Below are 14,848 nucleotides of genomic sequence, written 5' to 3' on the forward strand. Positions count from 1 at the left end.
TAATTTAATTTATTACTTATTTAATTAATATGACTGGTTTAAGCACAAATTCTACATTTTTTCAGAAAGGAAATCAGTCTTGATTTGAAGATACCAAGAGACAGAAAACATTACCCTTTCCCTGGACTGTTCTTCAACAAATTTTTAAATTTATATTTTAATTTCTCATTTGAATTAGCTGAGCTTCAGCTTTTAGCCATTCTTTTTAGTCTTTCTCCACTAAAGAGCACTTTAGCAGACTGTATCTTCCTCTTTTGAAAGGACTTATGCCATTATCAAATGATCTCTGAGGCTTTTGCACTCTGATAACCTAAGCAGACGAACCCCTAATTCTATGTAAGATTTTTTTTTTGAACACTTGAATGTTGCAATTCTGTGCATTCTCTCCAATTTTTCAACACAGACTTTTAAACAGAGACTGCATCATCAAACAATTTTAATATTGGTACCACAAATGTTACACAAGGATGTCTTAAATCCTCTAGATCAGTCTTACCCGTCTTCGAAAGGTGTCAGGAATAGAAATCTGTCTAAATACAGACAACTATAAGCAGAAAACAAAGTCCTAACCATGACTACAATGAGTCTTACCTTCAACTGGCATTGTCATTCAAACAGTTTTAAATACAAGTATTTGCACAAAGATCTTATCATTTTGGCAAAAAGAAGCTTGAATTTATCAGGTAGTAGATGGTTTTTCCCTCTGCTGTTTTACAAGCCCCTTGCATTTTCCAAAGTATTTTCAAAATAGCACAAAATAAAATTCTATAGTAAATATTAAATTACTAACATGAAAATTATTAATCTAAAAAAAATTGCATTATCAAATTAGGCATAAGAAAACAACAAAAATACTGCTTCTCTGAGAATTATCAGTTACTAATTTTACTGTCAAACAGATAAATATACGAATTCCACAGATAGTTTTTTTTAATCTTTTCAGAGAGAATTTGAGAGGTTAGGGCACAATTTCTCTTGTTTTCCTCTTTCTCCTCCAGATTATGTTAAACATCTGAAGATAGATTATTCAAAATTATTCTGAGATAGATACTTGGCTTTTTGATGCATCTTGTTAATTACATATTCTATTTGAGATTGAGAAGCTAGTACAACAGTACATTTACCTTCAAGTATCATAATGATAACCCTAAGCGGAAAATTTTTCCCTCCAAGCTATCAAAACCACTCTGGTTTTGACAAAAAATATAGCCTAAGTTAATAAAATTGTAGTTTGAAAGATCAGCAAGTGTGATATTTATGTGAAAAAGAAGCAATCTGGAGAGTGATGATATTGGAACCACTTTTAAGATATTTTCTCACTTCACTGTCTTACCTTATCCCATTTCTCTGATCGAAGGCAGGTATCATGGATGCTGGATGTTCGGACATTAGTGCCACTAGCAGCTGCAGCACATCATGAATATTTTCATCCTGTATGACAAGCATGAATGTTATTCTACAAACTAACCTCAACAGCAGGCTTCCCATAGAGCTGGTACAATTGGTTACAGTAAAAGATAGGTAATTAAAGAAATGTACCTCATGCATTGTTAATAAGTAATTTAATATGCTCTGCAGTTCATCTTCTTTCACTCCTCGATCCTAAAATAAAAAAAAAAAGGAGGGGGATTATGCAGAGAAAATACGTTTTTTAAGTTTGGCTCAAGAAAAACTTGGATCAAGTAAAACAATCCTAGATTTTTTTCTATTTAAACTCAAAAGAATAAATTCTCTTTTTCATTCCATTGCTTTTCCTTAACACATTGACAATTCAAAACAGCATGAAGTCAGCCCTCTATTCCTGCTAGAAAGGATTCTTATAGTGTGGGCCCTCAGAAACTATAAACTATTACTGCCACTCCTCCAATCCCTGAAACAGAACAGAAAAAACATGAGGAATAAGCCAGGCCAGAATATACTGGTTTTCATCTAGTCCCAAATGACAGATTATACCTCAAAGACTAATGTTCAGCTGTAACAGAGAGAAAGAGTCCTAGAACATTTCAACCAGTGGTAGAACCAAAAAAAAGGATAAAGCAATAACTAACTTAACAACTGCCATAACCTTTTTTATTTGATCAATCAAGCAACTATCTGCGATCATATAAAAAAAGCTCAAATACCTGAAAGATTCTGTAGCGTCACATACTATTTCTGCAAGTACATTTCATAAAACACATATGGCATAGTTTGGTGAGGTTAATAAGAAATATTGCATGGATTTACTACCTTTATGTTGATTAGAAGTATGTGCATGAACATTAAAATTAACCAGAAACAGATACAATACCTGACTTTACTACTATGAAAGGTACTATTACATGTATATAACAGATCTTAATGTTTTCCATCTGGAATAGACTGTTTTACCTTCAATATAAGTTGTTTCAAAAACAGCAGCATAAATGCCCTTAGTGATATGATTTCTTTCTGTGAGGGCCGAGGACCATCTGGAAGAAGCAAAATATACTGCTTTTAAATATAAACTAATTCCTTGAATGACTGCAGCTTCTTAAGGAAATCACAGTTCCTACAACAGATTTAGTATACTATTAATTATATAAAAATTCATATCTGCAAAGGGTATAATTTATAAGCTTTCAGAATCACATTTAACAACACTAATACACAGAAGTGATGTTTCATTTTTAAAAAAAGAAATTCATATAAAATATTTTTTTTTTTAAACAAAGACAAAGGAAGATGAAAGGTAGTAATCAGGTCTAGACTAAAACAACTAAATTAAGGTATATGTTCTGTAGGTGCCGTCATATGAGCCAGGAGCTTCAAATCCCAATATAAGCAACTACTCTCTTCATTGACTAGATCCACTCAACTGAGCCAATGTCAGGATAAAAATTATTAGTTCTGTTGACTACATTGAGTTGAATTCTATTGAAAACAATGGGAGTTTAAACACCCAGCACAAGCTACACTGTGGACATATAAACTTAAAAGGGTCTGAATTCGAAGTTGAATCTTATCTAAATACATGATAACAACTTGGAATAGCTAATCCACTATGTTAAATACCACCTGAATGAAATCCAATAGAGAAAGGATTAATGAAATATTAGTGGTGGCCATTACCTGTAGCAGAAAGTGAAGCAATTTAACCAAAGAAAAACTACTATCTGAAGAAAATATTAAATTTAAACCAGCGAAGAAAAAAATCTGTAATCCATAATACTTCAAACAATTGTTCTTGAGGAGGTACATTAGAAAAACAGAAATATTTTAAAAATTGAATAGGAAACAGAGCTTGAACAACTATATGCACTTGAACCTTGCTCTATTCTATTTTCCATTTTCCCCCTTTATAAATAGTTAAGGTTGAACTGGAAATTCCTTTGTTATGTTCCTACTTTTCAAACAATGTGTGTCATAGACAGTCTTAAATTTTGTGCAGTGAAAATAAATGCAGCCTAATTTACTTTTTCATCAACAATTTAATCTTATGCTGTTAAAGACATATCAAAGCTTAATAACACTCTGTCTCAGCATTATTTCCAATCCAGATGAATGCAATCTTTTAATGAAGGTTTTTTTTTTTACAGTCTCCAGTGCCACTCTTTGAAGTGAAGCCACTGCCGTACACACAGTAATTCAAGTTTGCAAGAAGGGCAAACCTGAAGGTAAGTTATATTTGTTTGACTAGCAGGAACAAAAAGAGTTTTCTTCCCTATTTAGGAGTGGAGAGAGGAGAACTGGGTACTTTTCAGAAAGAAGTAAATAAGTCTCAACCTCCCCTCATCATCACACATAAAAACAGTAAGGATATTGTTGTAAAAAAATCTACCATATAGGCTTTAAAGATATAGGAACAGTTTTATATACATACATGCTAATGGCACCATGAAACATCTATTTCCCTTGTAAAAACAGAAGTAAGTGGGATTTTTTTGGTACTAGCTACAACTACATTAATTATTGCATGTGTTTTTATGGCAATGGTGTGCTTCTAGCCAACAACTTTTTTTTCCTTAATTCAAATGCAGATTCAACTCTAACTGCATCACAGAAATCTGTTTCTTTGCACACCCTCTTCCCTCCTACACCTTATTGGGATTCAATACTGGACAATATCTGAAAACCAGGCCTAAAAACTGAAGCATTTTGTCTTTTCTGGAAGACTGTAATTATGGAAACAGAAAACAAAACACTACGGCAATGGGGAGCTCTGCAAAAGATTTTGGTAATAGAAATTCTAAGGAAGGATTAAAAAGAAGATATCCCAAATTAACTGTGAACCTGTTCAAAGATATGAGAGTTTCATACTTCTTATTCACATACCCACTAGTCTCTCTGGAGATGTGTGAGAACCCTGAAAAGGGTTCTTCAACATGCAAAAGATACAAAAGGGGTTGCCGCTTGCAGGTTATATGCCAAGTAGGCAAAATGATGCTTTTTCCTTCAGTCCTCCAGTACTATTTATTCCTTGTATTTTGGTTGTGTCTTGAAGATTCACTGCATTAGAATCAGAAAAAGGGGACAGCCTCTGCCCCAAAGACTTCATTAGTCTGAAAAATTAAAAGAAGACTGGTAGAAAAAAGATAAGAGAGGCTGGAGAAACTGGAGTCTATGTAACCTGTAGAGAGCTACATACAGTGGAAGACAAGACTGCAGTAACAGCAGTGCAAGAGTCATCTGAAACAGATTGAATGGAATTAATCTGGGAAGTTGTAAAGTTACATAAAATGGATTTGCCACTATAATTGTTACATCATCACATTTTGGCATCATTACTAGTTGAAGAACTTCATTACTAGTTGAAGATTTATTTTTAAAAATGCATTATTGACTAAACAATGGTGCAATTTATGTTATAATTAAAAAATACACATTATACACAGATATACTGAGGTAGAGAGACAAATTGATCTTATTTTTCAACTCAAACATTGGAAAGTAGTTTCCTTTACTGTCTATTAATCTTTGTGCCCATCACTACATAGAGACAATTCAGTGTTACCACCACTCAGAAACTGATAAACAGCACTGCTAAATACTGAATCCAAACCTAAATCAAATCAACAACAAAGATAATCCTTTTAACATCTCTTACAGCAACTATAGGTCCCTAACACAAAATAGCAACATTATTGTTAATTAGCAAAGAGAAAGGATGCCTCCCTTATCCCACACCAGGATGAGTCACTAAATCATTTCCTGCTTTTAGATTCTTCATGTATGTATTTATTGCAGATAGCATATGATTTGCAACAGTTTTAATATACACTCATAATGAGAGTTAGCCAGCTTTATTCAGACAAAAATAAATGAAAAAAAATTATCCAATTCATCCCTGTAGCACAGAGCAATTATAGGGGCATAAACCAGAACTAATTAAGAGGGAATAAGTAAACATATTCACATAGTAAAACAGAATCAGTACTGGTGTAAAAACCTGATTGGGAGCTTTGAATAACAATGATTTCTAATCCTGTCTTTGGAAATAAAATGTTGTGTTATCAGTTCTACAAGCAACCAAACACAACATTCTTCCATCTGGCTTTTTTTATGTGTAAAAAAGCATGATTTTTTTACTCCTTAAATTAATAAAACACGATACAGATAGCAGAATCTGATCTCCAAGCATGCATAAATAACATCATGTTATGTGGACCACAGAAGGACCTACTTTTTATCTTACTGTTGCAAAGCTAATGAGAACTGAGTTCCATTCTAACTTAGCCCTTGAAATAACTCTGTGCAACTTTTTCTATCTACAAAAAGAAAAACTATAGTTACTTTCTCCTTATAATATTTTTCTTAATTCCCACTTTTCTAGCTCATGTTCAAAAATGTTGGACATTAAAAATGTTCTTGAAAACTCCATTTAACATGAGTTAACTTGGACATTAACAACAACGCGTTCTCTAGCAGGAGGCAAGATACTGCTCATAAAGGTCCGTTCAGAGTAAGAGTTGGGAAGCACGCAGGAAACACTAGTAGAGAAAAAGAAATGCTTGGCCAGTGGCTCAAGAATGAACTACTCTACTCAATAGCCTGAAATTTAAACGCACATTTCTCTCATACAACAATAAAGCTGCAAGTATTTCACAGGGATGCTCTGCAACAGAGTAGTCCAAAATTACAATTTAGCACAATACATTTCTGAGAGTTGTTAACACTGAGTATCTTAAATTATTTTTTCTTAGGAAAAAAACTCCACAATATTTAGTTTATTTTTCTGTTATGGCCTTCATTTTATGCTTTCTCATTACTGCACCACTGTTGGTCCATCAGTATTTTCAGAGAATGCAACACAGTTGGTAAGTAATTCCAATGACAGTTTTTCAAAGCATAAATATCCTGGTGGGGTCTAAGAAGTTCTCTTTTAAATTTACAGAAATTGTACATGAAATTAATTCAGCAACATGGAGAATTTTTTTTAAAGTGCATAAATGTTTTATTTTTCTTTTAAAAGGTTAACGAAGAAATTAAACTACCCAACAGTTAGTAGACATCCAAAGATGAAAATAAAAAAGTGCATTTAAATTTTTCTCCGTTGCTTTGATACTAAAAATACGTGTGTTTTGTCCCTTCTGAAAGACACTCAAAACTTGGCTTTTGTTTAAATATCAGTCTAGTATATATTTTGAAAAGACGAAACAACAAAGAAGAACAGACTGGTATCATAACGCTAAGATGTCTCTGGCAGCTTGAAGTATCATCATTGAAACGCACCATCACCATAGCAAGATAAAGAGTTAAGTCTCTCCCCACTTATCCTCTTATTAATTCCCAAAATCCACAAAAGGAAATAATTACAGAAGGAAGAAATATAATTTTAAATAATTTTTACTCAATTGCTTGCTTCACTGTGTCTTTAGATGCTGCAACTGTTGGGCAATGTTATGATCTCCTGCCTTCACATCTTATTCTGCATGATTTAACAAAATGTTAAAGGCATGCACGTGGAAATCAAGGTAATAGCTATAACTATAGTTCAAGTGTAAAATGTAAAACATAATAAAGTTTAAGGATTCTTTCCTGTGGAAATTGATTTGACGTTTTCTGCTCTTCCTGACATGAGAATTATTTCACAAGTTTACTTTTAATATGGCCTTAATAAAATACAAGTCACTTCTGTCCTGCCACCTATTTACAACTGGTAAGTTAATTTAAAAAAATCCCAAGAACAGCATAAAAAAAAGGAAGTAAAAGTTATAATTTTAAACAGAAAACTTGCCTCCACTATGTAGATCTATATCTAAAATGTAAAAACCACTAATAATTTTCAAGCAAGCTGATAAGTATACATTTTGAAAAAGTGCTTCTAATATTTCAGAAGGGAATAAAACAATAGGGATTTAGTATACTGAATCCAAGAAGAAATACCAGTTTGAAACAAAGCAATAATGAAAGAGAAGATACAAAACCAAATTTGAAATAAATATTTGAGCTTTTTAAATAATTAAAAACATTTACATCTCCTATTTCATAAGCTGAATAACAGGAGAAGCAAGGGGGAAACTTCCGTTTTTTAAGAAAACAGCATTGGCCAAATGGAGAGCTTCAATATTGAACTACTTTTGTCTTTAAACAAGGTATACTGACTGTTAGTACAGAAAACTCACACACTTTGTACTTTATTAAGACAGGGGAAGGCAATAAAACCTTGAAGCAGAGTAACAGTCTGCAAGTAATAGTAAATCAAACTACTATTATTAAAAAGTGTTTCGGTATCTCTGCATAAAAAGTGATAAGCCTAGAAGAAAAGAAAGCATCACACTACTAAAATGTCTGCATGAATAAGCTTACTCTCTAATACGACAGCAAATTATTTGAAGGCACTATAACACATTCAGTCAAACTTCAGATATTGGCAAGATTTCCATTAAAGTCTTCTTCAGATCTGAAAAGTCTGTTGTCAAGTTAGCTTAGAGTTTCAGCTGCCTCTGATAAGGGAATACCATATGACATTTTCTCACATTATGACATTTTTCTGTTTCTTACAGTAAAATTACTGCTCATAGATAATGGGTCCTGTTCTTTCATTTTGAAATATCAAATGCACTTAAAATGCAGCAACTCTAACATTCACATAATTGTATTTTTACAGTGCAAGTTTCTTACTTTTACAAAATGTTTACACATTATTCTACATTTTAACAAATTATAAACTTGCCGGCTACATGTGGCAGTAGTGGCTGTATGCAGGCTAATAAAAATCAACACAAAAACAAAATCCTGGAACAGTTAACTTTTTTGAAATATTAGGATTGGTGAGGTTATGAGTTGCTGAAAACAGAGGTGGAAATAAAAAAGCATTAAATGTACTAACAATAGCTACTTATAGTATTCTAAGACTATAAGCCTAAATCAGCCAGACCTGCATATCGCATTGGCAGATTGCACTTAATGTTAAAAGAAAGAGCATCTGGTGAAGAAAAGTGGTGTAATACCCAGGTGATTAAACATTTTGAAAAGTTTTCAGGAATATTATCAATTGAAAATTATCATGAATTTGATAAAAAACTAACACGACATTAAGTTAATAGGAAATTAAATTTAGCAACCCATCACCTCAGCAATTATATCTCCACAGTCATTTGCCTGCAGATCAAAAGAAGTGTGGCCGGCAGGTTGAGGGAGGTGATTCTGCCCCTCTGCTCTTTTGAGACCCCACCTGGAGTACTGCATCCAGCTCTGAGGCCCCCAACATAAGAAGGACATGGAGCTGTTCGAATGAGCCCAGAGGAGGGCCACGAAGATGATCAGAGGGCTGGAGCACCTCTCCTGTGAAGAGAGGCTGAGAGAGTTGGGGCTGTTCAGCCTGGAGAAGAGAAGGAACAGGGGAGACCTTCTAGCAGCCTTCCAGTACCTGAAGGGGGCCTACAGGAAAGCGGGAGAGGGACTTTTTACAAGGGCATGGAGTGATAGGACAAGGGGGAATGGTTTTAAACTGAAAGAGGGTAGATTTAGATTAGATATTAGAAAGAAATTCTTTACTGTGAGGGTGGTGAGACACTGGCACAGGTTGCCCAGAGAAGCTGTGGCTGCCCCCTCCCTGGCAGTGTTCAAGGCCAGGTTGGATGGGGCTTTGAGCAACCTGGTCTAGTGGAAAGGTGTCCCTGCCTGTGGCAGGGGGGTTGGAACTAGATAATCTTTAAGGTCCCTTCCAACCCAAACCATTCTATGATTCTATGATTCTAAATCACCACAGTTATTACAGCTGTAGTAGTCAGAAGCAGAGGCTACCTGTGGAATAATAGCAATAAAAGTCCTAGTGTTGATTTGCATGGAGAAAATTCCATAGGTATGCTGGATTTGCATATCTGTTGCTATGTCACTGATTTTCCTTCCTAATAAGCCGATATTCTTCAACTCAACACAAAGAAAGCTATTTTTACAGACAGGAAAGAGAGTACTGTAAAACACTTTCTTATAAGTGTATCAATTACATGGGACTTTCTGCAGTCTAAGCAACAGAGAGGAAGGAAGAGAATAAGGAACAAGGAAGAAAGTTGAGATTAACCTTTAAAAAAGTCAAGTTTATCTAGAAATATAACTAAAAAGAAAAAGGAGAAAATTCAGATATAGTGGATAATAATATGTATTTTGAAAATGTGCATGGCCTCACAGTTTATCAAATACCTTCCCAACTACTGTATGAAGGCCTTAGTAATTGTGACTGTTGTTGTCATACTCCTACACCAAACAACCAGCAACTTGCACCATCTGACTACCTCTCAGGGACCTACCTGGTTGCCTCCCTGAGAAAACCAGCATATTGTCTGGAATTGACACAAATGAGAAGAGAATGTATGATATCCTTAAAATAGGTAAGAATGAAAGAAAGATAGGGAAGTAAAACAGCCATATGCATGCTAATTTAGAGTTAACTGATTCATTTCTCATTCCTAATTTTGTGTCCTTGCGTACCCCATGCCTTCTGTTCAGATTTTGATGGATACATTATATATTTTTTTTCTAGCTATTCAACTGGCATTACACATACAAATACTCCAAAAATATAGCTAACTACAGAGAGGCAGATTTGGGCAAGATAAAAAACAAGCTGTACCTCCTACAGAAAGAAATGTCACACTGTTTCCACAAAAGAGCAAGCCTAGGCAGAGGGAAGTCTATAATATGCAATATATTTTCAAAGTGTTATTAGGTACTAGTATCATGACACAGAAGTACAGGAATTCTTTAATTAAAAAAAAAACAAAACCAAAAAACAATAAAAGAACCCAAACCCCAAAAGAATACAGCAATAACAAGTAGACAATATTATCAAACTTACCGTCTAAAACCTGTTGAGCAATTTTCCAGGTCTCTAGGTGTAAAGATGGTTGACACTTGGAAACTTTACCTCCCAACAGCTGGTCATTCAACAGTCAGAATTACAATGTACATATGATAAGCTGATCAGCTGAGTTTTTAACATCCTAATTCCTCACTGAGCTCATGTATGGTTATCTTGTCTGATGGTAAAACTGTACCTCTGCAGCATGATAGCGTAACCCTCAAAAGAGTAGAGCTCTGAAAGCATGAAGCTGGATAAAGTCAGTCCCAGGGTAGGATTCAGCTCACCCTGATTTCAGACATCTACCGTGTAGTTGCCAATACGTGAGATCGGCTTCTAACCTTTCACTGAAGTCAGTGGAGATCTAATTAATATAGCCAATGGAGTCTAGAAAGCAACTACCTTTCAAACTACATGGTTCTCAAGGCTCTGTTGACTAGGGGTAGGACACAGCTTCCCAAACATACTTATCAGTGTGATTTGACACGCCCTAAGGTATCCAAAATATCAACACAGAACAAGCAGATTTGATGCAGGATGCACAGGACAACTGCACCCTTCTGAAAGGCAGGTGGGATGCCCCACAGAGACTAAAATGATGGGAGAAACCCATATTCAGACAACTGACTCCTGGATTCCACTGTATATAATCAGCAGACATCTAGCTCAGATGGAGACACTTTCATTGTAGCTGCCAAAAATGAACTTAATTTAATTTTGGCAGAGGGAATCCACAATCAGCGTAAGTGGAAAATATATGTTATCACTGACAAAATTTTCACATGAATTAAGTAACCACCCACAGTAAATTTTCATAATCTGATATTACAAACTTTTCATTCAAATGAACAAAGAACAGAAACTCAATGTGCTTTTGCTAGGTATGTTTAAAGCAAATTTTAATAATTTTATGAAGAATATTGTTTGTCTAATATTATACTATGAGAGAACTATAAATGAGGTCCCAGCTCCAACAGCAGCTCTTTCTGTGAGCCTCAACAAGTTACAACTTCACTGCCTATTAGGATATCAAATCTAGGGTAAGAAGATTATTCCTTTCATTTTTATTTATTAAAAAAAACAGTGAAGAAAAAACCCCTGCATACAGCTCACTTACAAAGGAAGAATTGTCCAATAACTTATATGTTATACATATCACATCCTTAACTATTTGGATATGTGACAGCACTAAAACATTTTCCAATTATTCAATTTCTCAGCATGACAGTAATAGTTATAGAATAAAGATAATAAGCTCTCCTATATCAATTAAATTTTAAGAGACTTTGAGCCAAAGCCTCCCTGCTTTACACAAGTAGTCAGCTAAATGTAATGACATTACAGCTGGAATGTATAGGATTAGAATGATTTGATGCTCTGGTTAATACACACCTGTTACATGAGGCATTCAGCCTGTATGTATTATTATATTTTGTTGCTGCTCTCATGCAGCTAAGCTAAGTGCATGACTATAAGAAAATTAAATCAATCTCTATTTTATAAGGGCAGAGAAAAAAATATTATTAAACTGGAAATACAGCTTCAGAGATCTCAGCAGCGAGAACTAGAAGTTTCCACTCTGTTTTCAAGGTCACTTGACGCTACCAATCATTCAAACCCCACAAAGCTTTCTTTGGCATATGAAATACACGTAACATTTCCTCTCTGTTACAGAAGAAAAATCAGTGATTTTAATATGTTTCCTAAAGTATGCCCACATAAGTATATGCTATGCAAGTGAAGACTAGAGTTGGAATCTTCTGGAAATACATATAAACATAAGGAATTATCATCAGAGGTGTATGATACACCAAAAGTACTTGCATAGTCCTTCTGCTGTTGACCACTGATACCGATTATTGCCATTACTTCCTTGTCTACGGATCCAAGGAGCTTTCACATATTTACATCATAAATCTTTCTATACAAGAAATGCTTATATTTTCTTTCTTATACATTGTACTTACCTAATCCTTTAGGAGTAATGCCACTGCTATCAGCAGGATTAACCACCCAGTAGTAGTATTTCAGCGTGTGCATTAACTGCAGTACCGTTCCTACTCTGCGTATAGTGTTGTAGATCGTAGCAGTTCCAATGAATTCAGCTGACAAGTAGGTATACAAAGACAGCTGCACCTGAAGAATGAAATAGTTATCCACATAAACTAAGTTATATATTAATAAGCTTAATTTTTAGTTTTTTTAGGATTTACTTTGGATATGATATAAAAAAACAAAAAACAATAAAACAACTTTACTTAGGACAAGGACTGGACTGACACCTGGAATGGCCTCCAGAAGTTTCTTCCAATCTAAATTTTCTATAATTCTATGATTTATGTCACAATAAACGTACTGGCTTATTTCTATTTTGGGTTTTTATACTAAAATTATCAGATTGTAGGACCATGCCACTTTTCACTTTGGTTCACATTCCTCAGTTGTGATTATTTAGGAAAACAACTAAATCATTACCACCAGAGATGAATGATAATTTTTTATAGTTTTTATCAAACCAAAATACCTAATTTAAATTAAAATGAAAATTTATGCGAATGTGTAGGAAAGATATCTTAACTTCTACTTAAAATTAAAAATACATACTTTTATGCTTAATCTTTAGGAAAACAATGTAACGCAGCTACTGAAAAAGGGACTGAGTTTCTAGAAACAGTCTTTTGATAGAATTAGCCAGAATCTTAGGCAAGAATGTAACTGCTTTTAGAAACTTATAAAAGACATTGGAGAATATAGTTAAGCAGGGTATAGACTTCATGACCTAAAAAAATCTTTGTTATTACCATGTTTTAAAATTAAAAAATAAAAAATCTAAGTACCACAGTATAAAAGAATACTTGTAGAAGAGTCATAACATCATTCAAGTGTACAATTACCTTTGCAGGGGTATGTATCCAGATAGCAGGATTAAAAAGGATGTGATCACATAATTGCTTCAGCAGAGGTGCTCCATGAGACAATCCATCCAAATATTTTGCAAATGACAAAAACTGTTCCAAAACTGCTCTGGTTATATGAACTCTAGATGACTGGGGAAAAATAATGAGAAAGAACAAAGATAAAGAAAAACTTTCTTCCTTTCTATACTTACAGCAGAAATATGAAGTGATATTTTCATCAGGCTCATCTGTAGCAAACACACATGCAACCTTGTATGTTTTTATGTCATTGAATATGAAAGAAAAGTATGAAAAAATATCAGCAACTTATACTTTCTAATAATATTCCCAGTCTTTCTAATGGCTACATTTAACAGGTTAAAAATATTCATCAATAACTGAGGCTAAATTTTTTTTTGTTTCTTTGTTTGTTTGTTTTGTTTTATTGTAATCCAGCCAGGATTCTACATTTTACAGCACAGTGCTTTGAGAACCTCATCTGAAGTCCTTAACTCTTCTTCAGTTAATTATGTGTCTTACTGAAATTGCGTTTCCCAGTACGTAAACACATATTACTGGTAGACTTGCTTTTGTTTCTTAAACATAAGTAGGTATTTGAAGGATTTGGGTTCAAGGTTTCCTCAAATTTCAAAAGAATCCTTCAGTTTCATAGCATATGCTATAAAATCACTGTTCAGAGCTGCTCCCATGCAGTAACATGGCATGCGGACTTTGACAAACTTCTTTATACACTGAGTTAACAAAAGGAACTAATAGGAAAAACCACTGAACATCTTTCCCCTTGCCTTCCCTAAAAAATGTTCCAATTACTTTTAATGCTGTAAGTACAGTCTGGGAACATGCAGATTTGTTATTTTCAGAAGTGAAGTACATTTGTCAGTAATACAAGCTCAGCCTGGATGCTGAGTTCCCTTTGGCTTGTACACTACAATTCACAATAACTAGTAAGAACAAAACTGTTATTTTGAAGTTCAAGTCAGGAAAAAAGAAGATTTCTGTCCTCTCTGAAGTACTTGATCACATGCAAATGAACAACAGATAATTTACAAATAATAAAATCGAGCCTGGGATTTTTTCCTGCCACATGTGCCAACTGAATATAAGCATATACTGAAAAAATAAAATACATCATTTTGAAAATCTGCAGCTAAGGAGAACACAGCATAAAACCCCTCAGAAAATTACATATGCTGTAAAAATTATGTTGTGACAGAAATCAATCAAAATTCTTTAAATATTCACATACCCTGAGTTTAATGATTGTAGCAGGTGTTAATTAGAATAGTACACAAACTTTTTTTTTTTTAAATTTAATGTACAACATTCGAAATGGATGTATTCAATGTGCATAAACCATAGTGCTCTACTCAAGAGAAAGGGACTCCATGAGGGCCTGCCTGGATGTAACTTACAGAACTGGAGCTAACAGATTTGTAAATTCATTCTGGTTGTATCACAAGAAAACCTATCATTGGAAAAAAAAACCACCTTAGACTAGTTCTTCAACATGCTAAATCACACTTGCTTAGTACAGAAAATATAGAAGTATATAAAAGTAGTATATATTGTTTTCAGATTATTAAATCACAGTAACATGAGAGCTTTCAGCCAGGAGACAGGTAATATTCCTCAGACAAGCATCTGAACTGAACCTCAGTTTTCTGGTAAC

The 14,848-nt window shown here is 34.1% G+C and overlaps 1 protein-coding gene across 2 annotated transcripts in view; it reads right to left on the reverse strand.

The window, feature by feature from the left end:
• Window positions 1-14,848, reverse strand: part of NBEA (neurobeachin) — a 560,398-nt gene that overhangs the window by 371,432 nt on the left and 174,118 nt on the right. For both annotated transcript variants that reach the window (XM_068419495.1, XM_068419505.1), the window contains exons 12-16: window positions 13,156-13,308; window positions 12,229-12,397; window positions 2,371-2,450; window positions 1,540-1,602; window positions 1,334-1,431 (exon numbers count right to left, since the gene is read on the reverse strand). In XM_068419495.1, coding sequence (XP_068275596.1) covers window positions 1,334-1,431; window positions 1,540-1,602; window positions 2,371-2,450; window positions 12,229-12,397; window positions 13,156-13,308 — 563 coding nt within the window. The remainder of the gene's footprint in view (window positions 1-1,333; window positions 1,432-1,539; window positions 1,603-2,370; window positions 2,451-12,228; window positions 12,398-13,155; window positions 13,309-14,848) is intronic.

Source organism: Nyctibius grandis, chromosome 2 (genome assembly GCF_013368605.1).
Source record: "Nyctibius grandis isolate bNycGra1 chromosome 2, bNycGra1.pri, whole genome shotgun sequence".
Taxonomy (NCBI): domain Eukaryota; kingdom Metazoa; phylum Chordata; class Aves; order Nyctibiiformes; family Nyctibiidae; genus Nyctibius; species Nyctibius grandis.